The sequence below is a fragment of the Drosophila montana genome, unplaced genomic scaffold (assembly GCF_035044405.1).
Source record: "Drosophila montana isolate Dmon_TW-CO22-7 unplaced genomic scaffold, ASM3504440v1 contig_2438_1, whole genome shotgun sequence".
Classification (NCBI taxonomy): Eukaryota; Metazoa; Arthropoda; class Insecta; order Diptera; family Drosophilidae; genus Drosophila; species Drosophila montana.
In genome coordinates, this window is record NW_026997315.1 from 1,728,111 (window position 1) to 1,745,195 (window position 17,085).

The 17,085-nt window shown below is 41.0% G+C and overlaps 1 protein-coding gene across 1 annotated transcript in view; it reads left to right on the forward strand.

Moving 5' to 3' along the window:
• LOC135428235 (Krueppel-like factor luna) overlaps positions 1-16,493 on the forward strand; it is a 40,309-nt gene extending 23,816 nt beyond the window's left edge. Inside the window, exons 4-5 of the mRNA XM_064682086.1 lie at positions 13,962-14,840; positions 15,245-16,493. Of these exons, the coding sequence (XP_064538156.1) occupies positions 13,962-14,840; positions 15,245-15,417 (1,052 nt within the window). The 3' untranslated portion in view covers positions 15,418-16,493. The remainder of the gene's footprint in view (positions 1-13,961; positions 14,841-15,244) is intronic.
• Positions 16,494-17,085: the final 592 nt, after the last annotated feature.

Below are 17,085 nucleotides of genomic sequence, written 5' to 3' on the forward strand. Positions count from 1 at the left end.
TTGCTCATAAACAAAACCTCTTACCAATTTTGTTGGCAATTTTAAATATTTCCACACACAGCTGCTAAATGTAAAAGGAATAAATTATTAAACCGATTGTAGGGTATCTCAATGGCAGTTGGTTAATTAGTGTTTCCATGCAGCATCAGTTTACGTTTTATGGTTTTCACTCGCAATTTAATTATAGTCTGCACAGTCGTTAATTATTACGCAAAGCGTCTAAACAAATGTTAGCAAATTTTATTCACTTACGAGTAACTCGAATGTTTGTCGTTTGTATCAAGTAGCTGCTGACAGTTGTCACATGGCTGCAGTTGCAGTTGCAGTGGTTGGTGGTGCAGTGGTGCAGTGGTGCAGTGGCTGCCGAGTGTTTGCGAAGCAGCGACAACACTTTAAAAATTAATTGCTGAGATTTATGAGCCCAGTTAGTTCGAGCCTGAGAGTCAGAGAGTGCGTGCTCAGTCCGTTAGTTGGGGCCCGGCCATATAAGGCGGTTTTATGCATAAGCTGAACCACATTTCAGCCACTTCACACTTTTATCAGTTTAAAATATGAAGCGGCAAACTATGGGAAAATCTTTTCTTTTTTATTTTTTTATTTTTATATATATAGAGCTGCAGCACAGCCGGCAGTCAGAGCCGACAGTCAATTGTGTGGAGTCGCCGCTGGCGAAGATTTGCTGGCTGTGATAAGGCGGCAGCAGTTGGATGCACTCGTGAGCGTGGCGGAGTACAGCTTGGTAACGCTCGCAGCATGGGTGCCCCGGCCAGGAGATGCTCGAGGCGCGATTTGGTTGCGCCAATCTTAGTACTTGCCTCCATACCAACCAGTTGATGCTGCTGCTGCTGTTGCAGTTGGCCTGGCCAACTGGCATGCCTATAATTAGACAATAAACAAAGCCGCAAAACAAAGCGCAGCTTATTGGGGCGTTGCCGCAGCGTTGCAGAGTGCTCGAATGTGTGGCACTGCTGCATTGGCCAGCCAATCCGAGTGCTGTGGCAATCAAAAGCCGCGACAAATTGTGCATTTTGTGGTCACAAATTGAGTTAACGCTGCCAAATTAGCGGCATAAATTTATCGCTCCAAACGAATGGAGCAAAACGAACGAGCAGACCACTCGGAGACTGCTGCCCCAGCTCTGGTCGAGATTGGGGCTTAATTAAGTCTTTACGAGGCAGCGGCAACAATTTCAAATGGGTGCACAACTTGAGCGCTTAAATAAATAAATCTGGTTGTTGTTGTTGTTGCTGCTGCTGCTGCTGCTGTTGTGGCCAACAATTGGCGCTTGGCCGTTTGCCGCTGTTTGTGGCCAATAAAAGATCGCAGCGCGCTGATTTGACAGGTGAACAATTTTGGGTTGGGCTGCGGTCCGAGTGCTCCAACTTGCCAGCCAGCTAGCCAGCCAGCCAGCCACCGAGCCGAACAACAACAACTGCAACCACTGTTAGGCATGTGTCGCTGCTGGTTGTTGCCACCACCCACCTGGACAGCTTTGTAGATCGAAGTTGGCCCCAAGCCGGGCCACACATTTGCTTGTGCCCAACAGCCAGCATAGATTATTTCAACAAACTGGTGACAACAAATTAATTTAAGCGATTGTCCGATATCTGCTTAGGACTTGCGTTTGTTTGTCGCATTTTGTTAACTTGTATTGTTCGCTTGTAAAAACTGTGGCAGTTGGCTTAAAATACCTCTGTGTGTATGTGTGTGTGGCAGCGGTTTGTGTCTTATCGAAGTCACTTGTTCTTGTGGCATAAACATATATCACAGATAGGCTATATCCACGGCTGGACAGGACGACATCGGTTTAAGAGCTGTAAAAGTCAGCCAGTCGATAAGGTAACTGAACAACAAGTTTTTTGGTTTGTAAAGACATCGATTATAGTAGCCAGTGATATGTTTAAACTAAGCTGAGGGCTAATGAATAAAAGCTATTTAAAACTTTTATTTAAGGTGTTAAAATAAAATTGAATAGTTCGTGGTGAAGTTCAGCAACCCCATTCTCGATCTATAATCGATTTTTTGATTCTGCATTTAATTCTGATTTTCTACCAAAATAAAATTCATTGTTAGCTTTAGAAAAATGTTAATTTGAAGAATAAAATATTCAAAATATTATTAATAATATTATAATAATAAGATTGGACACGATCCAGACCATGTTTACCATTGCGACTTTCTCAAGATTATTATTATTATTTTTATTGTTGATATTATTAGTGTTATTTTTATTGTTACTTTTATTAGTGTTATTTTTATTGGTGTTATTATTATTATTGGTATTATTATTTTTAATATTTTTATTATTATTATTATTATTATTATTATTATATTTTTTATTTTATTATTATTTGTTTTTAATAGCAGAATTCAATTTATAATCAAAAGCCGTCAAGACATTGATTTATTAGTGGGGTTTCTTCCTAAATTTTAGAAAATCGATATTATAAAAAAGAAGATAACCTTCTGAAATCTTTATTTTATTGAAATTTTAATTTAATTTTAATTTATTTTATTGAACGTAAGAAAGTTTTTGTTGAAAGATAATAAAATTTTGGTTATATGGCAATTTTAAAAAAGTTACGGAACTTTGCTTATCTGTTTGTAGCAACATTTAAAAACAGATAAATGAAAGAGAAATAGATTTGAGGCTTCATTAAACTTAAGGCTAAATAAAGGCTCAATAGCTGAAAAAATACTCAAGAAGAAAGCGAGTGCCGCAGTAAAGTTAGAAAGGCAGCGCAGTTCGAATTAAACGAGAAATGATTGAATCAATTCAATCCTAAAACCCTGCTGTACTACGTTCCTCCATCCTTCAGCCTTACCAAATTGAATACATTTCACTCTATCAGTGTTCGCCTCAGTTGATTACTTCATTTATAGCTGTCTGGCCGTGTTTTTCTGGCAATGTTTTCTTTCTTTTTTGTTGTTGTGGTTTATGCAAATCTTGCCTGGTTTAAAATTGATTGCACACTTCAGTGGGGCAGGCGCATGACTGATGCGATCGCAGCGACCATCAAGACGGCCACAAATAAATATCACAATGCGCAGCCATAAATAAAAGAAAAATAACAGAAAATGGTTGCCAAAAAAAGCGGCTAACGTTAAACGTCGATTTTGCAAGGTCAAACGGAGCGTATGAGCAATGTGGCCCAGCAATGGAGCTGGCCGGGCTGCCAGAGTGGCTGACTTGGCTGGGGTCTCGCCTGGGCCCTTAGACTTTTCAAAAGTCAACAGCAGTTTAAACTCGTTTGCAAAACACTAACGGGCTGTCCCCCCAGAAAGACCGTCGACCGCCCCCCGACCCACCCCACTCTTAACTGCACTCGCTTCCACTCAATTTGTTTGCCCAGCGGCATTGGGAATTGGAGTGTCAAACTTTCAGCTTTCAATGCACGTCAGGATGCCGCAGCCGCAGCCGCAGCCGCAGCCCCAGTCGATGGCGATGTCGATGTCGATGTCGATGTTGCCACAGCCAGCAGCAGCAGCAGAGGCTGAGGCTGAGGCAGCAGCAGCGGCAGCAAAGATGTTGCTGCAGCCGCAGCTCGCTTGCTGTTTTTGTATTGACATTAAATGAAATAATCTGCGATGATTGTGCATTAGTTGCAGTCAGCAGGAGGAGACACTGGCGGAGGCTGGCCATGATCAGAGAGCGGCAGGCAGAGAGAAAGGAGGGTACCGCGGGTAATAGTTCTAGACTGCTGTATTTGGGAGAAGCGACGTCGTGGTTCCCATGGCATGATTTTGCATGAAATAATGTGGCGCACGAGTGGGCGGGCAAATGCTGGAACTGTAGCTGGAGCCGTGCGGGGGGCCACTTGTCGTGGCAATCGTTGCCTGGCTGACTGCCTGACTGCCTGCCAGGCTGGCTGGCTGGCTGTTTGGCTGGCTGGCTGCCTGGTTTAGTTCGTATCGGGCTTGGATGCTTCATTCAGCTTGTCTTTCGGTTTCTGTTTCTGTATTTTTATTTTTTATTTTTTGTGTCCGCTGCCTTAGCCAAATTTGCGACGAAACAGGAACCGTTAACTGCGGCAATTTGTGTTGCCAACGTCCCTCAGTTTGTTTCCCACGTTATAATTCGTTAGATTTTCAATGCCCTCCACTTCAGTTTCTGGGCCTTGTCTCGACTTGATACAGTTTATTTTTTGTTGTCTTGAGTTTTAGTGTTTTTTTCCCCTTTTTTTTGGGCTGCTAAACTTCTAATGACACTCGCTTTAAATGGTAGTCGGGCATTTGGGAGCACAAAAAGCAGCAGCATTCAGTGTTGTATAGCGCTCCAAAAGTGCTTGCAAAAAATTCATCAGCACTTGAGCCATTATTTACATTAGCTGCTTGTTTATTATTGCGCTGGTCAACACTATCACAAGCTACTTTAATACAAAAATAAACTAAAAAGGGATACTCAAAATTAAAATAGTTGACGTTTCAGTAAGAGAACATTTAAGCTTTAAGCGATCTTTAAATTATTGAAATATTAAAAAAAATATATATATATTACAATTTAAGGAAATGTAGTTCACTTTAATTTGACACAGTAAAAATAGCTCTAAAAACCAGTACATACATCAGAATTTTTTTTTAAATTTAATCATGCATACTTTGTAGAAATAGCATTAGAAATTGTTACTGTATACCAGCTAACATATATAAGAAAATTATCCAACACTAAATAATATATAATAAACATAAATACATTATAATAAATAAAATTAATTTACATTGAAGAGGCGATAAAATACACTTCATATTTGAGAACACAAAATAAATAAGTGCTGTGTAGTAATCAGCACATGGCTTATCAACATTTACCAACACTAAAAAGAATTGGTTTACAATAGCAACTGTATATGCACAGTCATCAGCTTTCAAAGCACTTGAAAGCTTCTTGCGATTGTTGTGGCGTACAATTTAAAAAATTATTAATTTTACTGAGACTATTTTGATAAGCTTTTAATTTTAATTTCGCTCTAGCTACTTCACTTTCTTGATTGTTTTTCATTGCTTAGCTTTTTGCTGACACTTTTTTCATAGGCTCCACTTTCAGCTAGTCTCACTGGCACTTGTTCAGTTGGGCTGCGCTTGGATTTGGGGCATCCCCTCCAGCTGAGCTGCTGGGTTGACACTTGGACTTGCGCGGCGGTCATTGCGTGAGGCCGTGCCTGCCTTTCTCTTTTTTCTCCTTCTCCTTCTATTGCGTCTTTTGCTCTTTGTTCATTTGCTAAGTGCGCATCACGTGCAAGCAATTATTTTATCAATCATTTAGGCGCTGTTGTTGCTGTTGTTGTTGCTTGTTGCTGCTAGTGAGGCTCCTCGCCTGGCTGCCTGTCTCTTGGCTCTTTTCTATGGCGCTGTCCCGACTTCGGGGCTGGTGCTCAAACAGCGAAAACGCATTTAATGTCTGCTTAGTGTGATTACGACGCATTAATGCCCGTTCGCCAGGCACCCCACTCTGCTTACCCCCCCATCGTCACTTCACGCCTTACCCCTACTGCATGTTGCATCTCTGCGTTGTATTTTGTTTTTACTGTTTTACAGTCACCGGCGGCGCGTCGCGACTTGCTGTTGTTGTTGTTGTTGTTGCTGTAGTTGTTATATGTGTGTTAACTTTCAAATAAATTAAACATGAAGCTGGGATCATTTATTTCACTCGCTCCACCTAACTCGCTAGCTCGTTTGGGCCTGGCCTGGCCTGGCACCTGGTACGTTTATATGTATATACCCACTCCATCCATGGCTATCCCAGGCAGCGGTCTGGCCGCCTTGCAGCGTCCAAACTATGCGCAATGTTTCTTCATTTTCACATTAAATGCGCAATTCCCGACATTTGTTTGAATTAACACGCAGCAATTACCGCTCACCAGCTCCAGACTTTAATTCATGGATACTATCGCATATTGGAGACGCACGTTTCTTTTATTTTCCAGGCGTAGTTTTATGGCCAAAGGATGTGTTCATCTGGAGGGAAATTGGGTGCTTAGAAAACTCTCTTTTAGGAGCATGCTTAATAGCGGTTAATTTCAACTACTTTCCAGATATAATTTGAATGCATAAAAAAATAATAAAAAAATGCTATTAAATTTAATATTTTTTGTCCTCTTTTATATAAAAACCAAATATGTAATAAATCGGCTTAAAAATAGTAATATGCATCTATTAAGTTTATATACAAACATAAATATTAAATATTATCGATAGCCACCAATTGCCACATTGAAATTGCTTTCTTTAGGACTGGCTTTTATGTTGGTTTATTTATTGATAAATTTAAACGATTGGATTTTGAAGCCCGCAGTTAATCTAAATTAACTTCAATGAACCCTTATGAGCAATTTATCGATAGCCGCTTAGCAGTTCGTGTCGTAATTTCTGCTACACCAAGTTCTCTAACATCTAATCAATAACAAATACGATCAATTAATCATAGCACTAAGCACTAAACGCCTTACAGGCTAAAAAGGCAACGAGCGTGCATGCTACTTAGCACAACGCACACACACACACACCAGCACACGCACACACACACACACACACATGCAGAAACCACTTTAAGTGACCGTCTCATCGTTTATCTGTTGCAGACAAAGAAATGCATAAATTATTTCTCAGAGGCATTTTAAAACGCCTGTTGGGCAACTTTCCGCTGCTCAGGCTGTGGCTGTAGCTGTAGCTGTAGCTGTAGCTGTAGCTGTAGCTGTAGCTGCCGATGCTGACTAACTGCTCTGCTCTGGCTGCTGGCTGCTGGCTGCGGGTCCAGCTGGATGCTGCCTACTTACGAGTGCTGACCATTTGGAAAGCCTTCTGCTTCGTGTCCACGCTTTTGTCCATATTTGTACACAATTAGCAATGACACAAAAAAAAAGTAGAAAAAAAAACGAGAAACAAATACAAAACGAAAAGCAACAGAAACAAACTTCACACACCATAAATCGATTATCATTGCGAAAATACACGCACACACACACACACACACACACACACAGACTTGTGCATTAAATCAAATGGCACATTTTACGCCTCTTTGGCTGTGCATAAATTTATTTATCGACTTGTCCATCGACGGCTGGCCGTCGCCTTATCGCGGCTATCGTCAATCGGCATTGCGTATACGCCATGCATGCGGCTTCTGTGTATGCGTGTGTATGCATAAAATGTATAACAAAATTGTCATTAGCGTAAAGCATTTGTTAAGCGCTCCAGATCGCACGATAAGCCGCGAGGTGTCTGCCCGGTCGAGGCTGCCGGCAACCGGCCAGTGGCACATCCATCAACGCCGCCGTTTGCTGCTGCCAGTGCATCAATCGGTGGGCAGCTCGCGCGCTCTGCAACACGCGCTGACAATCAGTGTGCGACAAGCCACGAAAAACGGGTCCAGTTCCAGGCGGCGGTTGCATGCGGCACACTGTTGCTATTGCTGTTGCTGGCTGCTGCAGTCTTCGCCTGCCTCGCATTGCTTTTCACACCTTCGCGGCTGCCGTTTGTGGCTTCTTTGGTTTTTTGGCCAGACCTGGACCTGGACCGGGTGTAAAATGGCTGCATGATTGGCATTGCGTTTGTATCTCATCGTCTGCGACAGTGACTTGGCAGCTACAGCTGCTGCTGCTGCTGCTGCTGCTTATTGACAATGCGTCTGGCGTTTTGCTAGCTTTGGCTTTAACAGTGGCTATGACTGCGGCTTTGGCGGTGGTCGTCGCAGTTGCTTTGATGGCACCACCAGGCAGCCAGCCGGCCAGCCAGCCAGCCAGCCATTCAGCCAGCCACCGTGCATTGAGGCTAACTAAAAACAAGTTGCGTTGACATACCAATTAACTTGACAAATACATAATTGGTAGCAAACAATTAAATGTTTTTCTATATTTCTTCTGTTTTTCTTTTCGCTGTTGCTGTTGTTGTTGCTGTTGTTTCCTTTTGCCGAGAATGCGCCCTGGCCCCAGCAGGCAGTTAACTAACGTGGCTAACTGAGCTGCCAGCCCATTTTGCTGTCAGCTTATGAGCGCAGAAATTCATTTAAATTTATCTAGTTGTCAGTTTTGCTAAGCTTAAAGATATTTGCACAATTTGCTCGTAAAAAACAAATCGAGCAATGAAGGAAAATGAGGAAAAAAAATATAAAATGAAAAAAAGGAAAAATCCACCATACAAATAGGAATACAAACAGAAATAAAACGGCAGCCGCTAACGAAGCGCCAACAACGTAGAAGTCCAAGTCGTAGTCGCGGTCGCGGTCGCAGTCGCAGTCGAGGAGGATGACAACGATGCTGTGGGCAGCGCCAGTTTAGGGTATAAGCAGCAGGGTATGCCTGATTAGACAGGCAGTTTGTAACGCGCTCCAAAACTTAGTTTTGATATGCGCTGGCAGAGCTTAAGTCAACTTTTCATACCTTTTTTCAACAAAGTCCATTCGCGGAGCCCTTAAAATATCCCTCAAAGCTAACAAGGAAGAAGTTCAATAAAATAAAAAATATGAAAAGTCTTATTATTATTAATATCAATAATATAATTATTATCAAGTTTATAAGTATTATTATTTATATTTCTATATTTATTATTAATTTTATTTTAACTATTATATTTAATATTATATATAAAACATAAAAATAATTTCATTGGTGAAGTTAAAAACTTGAACATTAAAAGGTAGCAAACAATCAATAACAAACTTTAAGTCTTCGTGTTAATTTTTTTGTTCAGTTTTTCGACAAGTTTGTGATAATTCTAACAAATGTTGTTTTTGAACATCCGAGCTCAATTAGGGTTAAAAAAATGGATCAAGAGGAACTAGTTAAACTTTTTGATCAGTTTTTAAGCTTCATCGATATTGATATCTATATCAATTTTTATAATACGGAAACAACTCTAAATTAACTTCCTTTCTGGTGCGCCAAATATGCATTAAAAATATGGAGCTGGGGAAATTTATCTGTCCAAAAAATTATGTTTTTTTCTGAATTGGGGTACGATAATGAAGAAAAATACTTTAAAATGCCATAAAATATCAAAATAATTATTGTCTTCATTTTTGATTGTTAACTTAAGCTTTTGTCCACTCAAAAGCCAAGCAGCAAGATTTAGCAGAGTGTTTAAAATTCGTGCTGCATAGTCCAAAAATGTTCTTCTCAAATGTATGTTGTTGTTGTTGTTGTTGGCTGTTTGTTTGCCCGTTTGGCAGGTGCAGTTTGCATTCGCCAGTGTTTGTAGCTGTTGCTGTTGTTGTTGTTGCTGTTGTTGTTGTTGCTCATTAGTTTTTTGCTGCCACAAAGTCTACGTCTGTTACCATTTTGGGCTGGCTGGGAATCAGGCGCTGGATTAGCCAGCCAGCCAGTCAGAGTCAGCGTTAGGAGCTAAGAGTTAAGAGTTAGGAGTCAGCGTTCGGCTAAGATAGATAGCAAAGCCAAAAGGAAAATCGAAACATTTGCCCAGCTCTATCGCAAGTGTGGGAAACTTTTATTTCAAGGTTCAAAAGACGCCCGCAGAGTGTGAAAAATGGCTAAAGAAAAAAAATAAAAAATAAAAGCATGCGAGTGCTTGTGTGTATTATAAAGCCTGGCGGCGTTGCTTAGGTTAGCTGCCCCCACGGCGTATGCGCAATGCCATAAATTCAGATGTGCTAACGCCGAAAGTGTTGTGTGCGTGTGTGTGCGAATGTGTGTGTGTGTGAGAGTGTGTGATCGGCATCGCTCATACGCCATGTTGTTTCATAATTATAACTTAAATACGACAGTTTTATATAAAAATCCACTAGTAAATCAATGTGCGCGCGCCTGGCAATTAACTGCCAAGAAACGTAACAGACATAACGACGAGTTGGTTGGTGGTGGTGGTGCTGCTGCTGCTGCTGCTGCAGTGGTGGTGCTGGTGGTGGTGGTGCAGTGGTTCAGCGAAGCACGTCGCCAGACAGACAGTCAGCTAGCCAGCTAGGCAGCCAGCCAGCCAGCCAGCCAAGCGAACTGTCAATTATAACCAATCGCACACCAAGTGCACATTAAACCCTATCAACTGTTTTTGTAATTTATTGTTTGGTTTTGCCAACAAGTCGCATTTGGTGCGAGATCCGCATTGCAGGCACCGCACAGCACCGCTGGGCGCTGGCAACCCGGTTGCAGTCTTTGGCTTTGGTCGTCAGCCTCATCATAATTATCGCTGGCTGCTCGGGCGGCACGTTCAACGCAATCGCGCACAGAGCTCCCAGCTAGCAGCTAGCAGCTCCCAACTATCAAGCTCGCAGCCAAAGTCAAATGAGCAGTTTATGGCCAAGACAACCATTTTGAAGACGCGCCAAAGGAGCTGCCACATGGCTGCTAACTTGACTTACTCTGGCCACGTATGTGCATCTGTTGTGTATGTATGGGTGTGTGTATGAGTGTGTGTGTGTGTGCCACTCGGGGGCAACATTCACTTTTTTTATTGCACCACTTTGGCAATAGGCACAAGTGTGATTTCAAATCTCTGGGTCGCCTAAACGCGCGGCCCGGGCCACCGCCACTAAATTGGCAGAAATATGAAGTCAGCGTGTGCATTTCGGTAAAAGCGGTGATTATATGCGCACTGAGTGCCGGAGAATGGACATTTTTTGGACACAAAATATATGACAGTCAGTCGCCTGCTGTTGGCTGTCGCTGCTGCTGGGTGCTTGGGTGCTGCTGCTGCCGCCACATAATGCGCATTAGCATATGTATTCGCATCCAAAAGCCAAAGCCAAATGAATGCTCCCTTCTAAGCGGCGCAATTGCAAATGGGGCAACACACCGCAATATGGCTAAATGGCAAAGAAACGGCAACAAACGGCACTGTGGGCTGACGTTGATGGCCAGTTCAATTAAATGCCATCAATTTTAATAACACGAGAGACGGGGCAGTCTCTCAGATACACATACACACACACACACATTTACGGGGCTGTTGCTACCTTGGGCGCTGTGCAGCCAAATGCTGGCATGGAAATTACAAATGCATCAGTAAGAGCCGCAAACAACCGTCTCAGAGGTCCGAGTTCCCGGTCTGGGCGCATGTGTAGACAGACTTGGCTCTAACGCACTTGAAGCACTTGAGGCTAAAACAAGCGACCGGCCAGCCCGGCGACCGGGCGACCATTTCACAGGCCCGCGTTGACGGTCAGCTGCGTCAGCATCAGCTCAGTCAGAGCGGCCGAGTCTGTTGTGGCCCTCGGTCATGTTGTTGCAGGGGGCCTCAGACAAAGCACTTAAGCATGGGTCACTCGTACAGTTTGGCAGCAAGCAACAACTGCAACAACAACAACAGCAACTGCAACAACAATAACACTAACGGCGACAGGCAGCCAAAACGAGAAGAGCTTTAACAAGTGAAAATTGAAAGCGGTAGCCGCAGAGAAGGGAATCACGCGCTATAAATGAAAAATGTATGAAAAATAAAAAATACAAATATTGCAAAATTACAAAGTATGCAAGAAGTATGGCAAACATTTTTTAAATATTTTTATGGAATAGTAAACATAGTTTTATATATATAAAAAAGTATATTAAATTATTTAAAAAATATTCCTGGATTCTTGTCTTTTAATTAAAAATGTTTCTCATTACATTATTTTATGATTAATACATAGGAAATCTAGAATCTAGAGCCAGCTAAAGTAGAAAAATCCTTTTAATATTAGAAATATCGCAAAAACAATTTTAAAAATATTTTCCAATATTTCTATATTTCATACTTGAAATATAACCTATTTTTCCTTATAATAGTAAATATATTTTATTTTATTAAAATTCGATTAATCTAGTTTTTTCAATCGCAATAAATTTTTGTCTAATTTTGGGCAACTGGAATTTTTATCAAAGTTAAACATTTTGAATAATCTTAAATTTGTTTTGAAATATTTCACGTATTTAAGTAGATTTTGGGATGAATTTTATAATAATAATTAAATTCTTTGGTATTTTTAAAATAATGTCTTAATATTTATGTAGGGATTTGGTAATATGCTCAATATCTAAGTAAAGTACACAGTTTAGTTTATTTTATTTGATTTTTGTTCTTATTTATTTATTTAACTATATATTTTTTTACATGTTAATGTAAACTAATGAGTCACAGTTTCTCAGACTGAGTCTAAGCAGATTATCCCAGCAAAACTATTCAAAAATGAATACTCTACAATAAATAACGGTAAAGCAAAAAGAACGTAAGGCAAAGCCAAAACCAGATTGAACAATTAAGCAAATTTTTATTTAAATAAAACTATATTCAAATGATAAGCGTAGGAACATAAAGTTATAACAATGTAAATGGGCCATAAATATGCACATAGTTTCGTTAAGTCGATCGGATATCTTGCCAAACTATAAAATTCCAACACAGTTCGTATAAATTCGTAGTGTTCAGTCCATTTGGCATTCATTAATATGTATAGGGCCAAGGCTAAAACAGGAATATTCGTCATTCAATGAAATTTGCCAATGTTGTGAAGTAGAAATGGCACCAAAGAAATTGAAAACAAAGAGATGAAGAAATGGAAGGTGGTAAAAAAGTAGCAAAAAGACAAGTAATGATTAGCTGATACAAAGGAATTAATTACATTTTGATCAACTTTTAAGATAATAAAATGCAGTCATACAATGGCAAAAAGTCAATTTATAACAATTTAAACCTGAGAACAACATTTTTTAATGTTTACAAATTTTAACCACTTTTTCTTTCACGAAAATATAACCTAGGAATGTTTCATAATAAATATTATCAAAAAAAAAATAATAATGTATCAAAACATGTTTTTATACCACTTTATCCATATTATACAATCTGATGATATGTTTTAAGATAGTTGAGACTTCATTCTCTCAATCTTAGGCTGGGCACGTTTTAAGAAAATATGAAATTCATGAAGAGTTTTGAGTACAATTTTAATGTTTGAGCTCTCAATTTACACACAAATGGAACTAATTCTCTCGCCTAACTTGAAAGACATCAAGGTGTAAAAGTACTAATAATTTATGATTCTATTAGCTATTTACAAACTAAAATATTCAATGATTCTATTAAGAAACCTACCTAAGACCAGGCTGCCCGCCTGATCAATATTCATTATTCAATCGGAACTATGAAATATGCAGCGCACCATTCTACAATTGCACTCTTGATCATTTTGTGGAAACCAGTCAAGTCAAGTGCTTCGTGGCACAGAGCAAACTTTCATATGGAGCACGGCGGACCCTTTGCAAGAAGCGGCTCCAAAGAAGCGAGAGAGTTGTTTGGGCACTGGGCGGCAGCGAGGGGGTGGGCTGGGTGCAGTTACCAGTGGAAATTGGCAGCCGTCAGGCAGGCATCGTGGCAACTGCAACTGCAGTCAGCGGTTGCCGTTGTGGCAGCTGCTGCCGCTGCTGCTGCTGTTGCTGCTGTTGGCAATTGATGTCGCGGGCGCCAAAATCGACACACTTGTCCCTGTGTTGGGGCCGTGTGTGAGCGCGGAGCTGACGGGATGACGGGCTGACGGGCTGACGGGCCGACTTGCTACGGCTGGCAATCGGCGCCGCTCAAGTACAGGTTAAATGGATCACGACTGCACGGATTTGATGTCCGTCTGTCGCCAACGTCTGTCCGCCTGTCTGGGGGCCCATAAAATACGCGACATGCAAACGTTTTTGATGCAATGAGTCGGTCCGCCAGGTCCCGGCTCGGCTCGGTTCGGCCAGGCCAGGCTATGCCGGGCCAGCAAAATTAGGAAATTGTGTACAACTGTTAACTGACAAGGCAAAGTGTTCCAGACAGTTGAGTTGACTTGATGGCGACTGCCTCGTCTCGTCTCGTCTCCTTTCGTCCTCGTCTCGCCTCGCCTCGGCTCAACTGAATGGTGCTCTTTGGCTAAAGCTAAGCTGATTTTTATGCCAATACCCGGCCACATTTAACGAGTCTCATTAAGCTTTTGCGACCATAAAAAACTCAACAGTTGGCCATTTTGTTTAACTGACTTTCAATTGCCTTTACAATTGCAGCGAGCACCTCACACGCCACCAGCAGCAACAGCAACAGCAAATCCGCCACCAAAGCAGCCGCCAGCAGCAAGGCCTATAGCAGCATCGGCAGTAGCAGCAACAACAACGGTAACTACAGTAATGGCAAGCAGGCGAGCTGCTCATCCTCCGCCGCCGGCTATGCAGCTGGTGCCGGTTCCACGTTGGGCGCCTTTGGGCGGCAGCAGCAGCAGCAGCAGCAGCAACAGCAGCAGCAGCTGTACGCTTCCGGCGTCTCCAAGTTGCCATTCTCGCCATTCTTTGCCGCATCGCCATTCTTCTTCACGTATCGACGCATCAGCAAACAGGAGGACAACAACAACAGCTGCAGCTACAACAACGGCAGCAGCAGCACCGGCAACAGCGCCAGCAACAGCGCCAACAGCAGCGCTCTCATGCAGGACTACGATCGCAAGTTCAGTTTGCTGAGCCTATTCAAGAATCCGTACAAGTTCGCCGATGCCCAAACGGCGGCACGCAAATGCTCCACGACGAGCAGCAGCGGCGGCAGCAGCAAAGTTGCCAGCGGAGCAGCAACAGCTGGCGGCGTGTGCGCGCCCAGCTGGAAGAGCTATGCGGGCGCGGGCTCGCCGCATGCGGCACTGAATCCCGCCTTTGGGGGCATGGCTTTAGGCGGCGGCGGTGGTGGCAGCCGCAAGGATAGCAGCAGCTTCAGCGGCATCAACTTTGGCGGCAGCGGTGCGGGCAGCGGCGCCTCGTTCAGTCGTGATGCCGCGTCCAATGGCGGCGGCTACAATGATCTCTCCAAGAACCGCAAGGTACACAAGTGCGATACCGAGGGCTGCGACAAGGTCTATACCAAAAGTTCGCATCTCAAGGCGCACAAACGCACGCACACAGGTGAGTCTTGGGCGAAAGGAGTTCAAAATGTTGTTGGAATCTTTCGCTTGGGTTAGTTGTGCTTCTTTTTATACAACTTTTGTCTCTTTAATTTTTCAAAGTGCTTCATTTCCCTATCCGAAATTAACTTTACGGTTACTTTTTGCCTGTTCTATTCTCACAATTCAATATTCATTCTGTATTTAATATATTTTCACTGTTCCCATTTTACATGTTAAATTTATGTGTTCCGCTGTTGCGTTCCAGCTTATCACTTCGTTTCTATTTAAATGCTCTAAAATAGCAGTTCCATTTCCACATTTTTGCCTTTAAATTTTCACTGTTTCATTTTTGATGTACCATTTGAACTGTGTCACTTTCACTGTTCCATTTAAACTGTACAATTTTCAACGTTCTACTTGCAGGTGAGAAACCGTATGTGTGCACTTGGGAAGGCTGCATCTGGCGCTTCGCCCGATCCGACGAGCTGACCCGCCACTACAGGAAACACACGGGCGTCAAGCCCTTTCGCTGTCAGCTCTGCACCCGAAGTTTCAGTCGCTCCGATCATCTATCGCTGCATATGCGACGCCACTGAGCCGCAGGCCATATGGAAAATACTCACTATAGCCACGCCAAGCCACGCCACGCCCACAACAGCATCATATATAGAAAAAAAAAATAAATGCCCCAATGAGGCCTTTTTGTTTTGACGTTTTCTCCTTATTATTTATAAAACACTGTTTCATGCATCATTTCGTTCAGTTTGTATGTCGTATTGCTTAAGTAGCTCAATTTAGATCCGTAAGCGGGCTCAAAGCCCAGTCTAGCAGTAAGAATGTAGCCAGTAATTAATGGAAAAAGAATTTGTAAAATTTTTTGATATCACCTAAGCAGACGTTGCCTTCAAGAAGCCAAGTTAACAAGCGGTACTACGAGTATAATGACAATTTACTACTACACTACCTAAAAACAAAAGAAATACTATATTTATATACATATTTAATATATTGATATATGGATATTTGATATTGATATTGATATTGATATGGTTAGTATGCCTTTATAATAATAAATTTGTATTGGTGCTAGCAACTTGTGTGTACATATACTAAACGAGATACGTTTTACATATCGATTATACATTAGCCAGTAATAAGGTTTAACTAATTTTAGCTCAAATTTTTATATTGGATGTTAAGTAGAAAATTTTATACAAAAACAAAATAACCGAGAATAGATAAAGACAACAAACAAAAATCAGACAAACACAAGAGGCAGCAATATTTATAAATGACAATCATACGATAATAATAAATTCTCATATAGTTACTTATATACTTATATACATTTGTACCATACGTTATGGCAGTTGCATTGCAGTCTATGTTTTATTTCAAAAACCACAAAAATCTGGAACATTAAACAGATTTCAAGAGAATGACCAATATGCTAAGACACATAAAACCATGAATACCATTTGTCAATTTTTCTATACTCATCTCGAAAAGGCCTTTTGAAATTTTTATAATTGCCACAATAAAATATTTTTATACATAAAAAAACACAGTAGATATACAATATATGCTATAAATATGTATCTTACTTACGTGAGTGTAATTAAGCGCCTTTCTTTTCGCTTCTCAAACACACAAATAAAGTGAACATTTTTACCTGTCCAAATTGATATCGTTTTATATTTTGCATGCACAACAGATTAAATAGCTCTCAAAAAATAGGCAATTTTTTAATATTTTCTTTTCAATGACAATTGTTTAGTTAAATGTTAATTTGTTTTCTTTTTCATTTGTAATTTTCATAATTTATGTAAATTTTTCTAATCTTTTAAAGCTCAAATCAGATTATCCATGTTTTATTTCAATGCCAGCTTAATATTTATTCAGTAGCCCGTTGAAATTAGCTGCTCCCTTGTTAGCTCTTAATTAAACTTGCTTTGGACTGTAAAGCTTATAAGCACAGATCGGAGTCGATAAATTCTTTTGGCCAAACAGCATGCCGCATACTCGTGCAACGACTGCAACAACAGAAGAGCTGCAACTGCCTCATAGATTTAAACATACCACACTGAAAAAATCAAACTGCAAGCATAAAAAAAAAACAATACAAAAAGAACAAAGTGTATTATTTTTGTACGCCAATACCTTATACATAGCTACATATTTTTTTTAACTGAAATAAAAATAAAATAAAAAGTTTTTGTACCATAAAACACCGACACACACACACTTTATGTGTATATGTATAT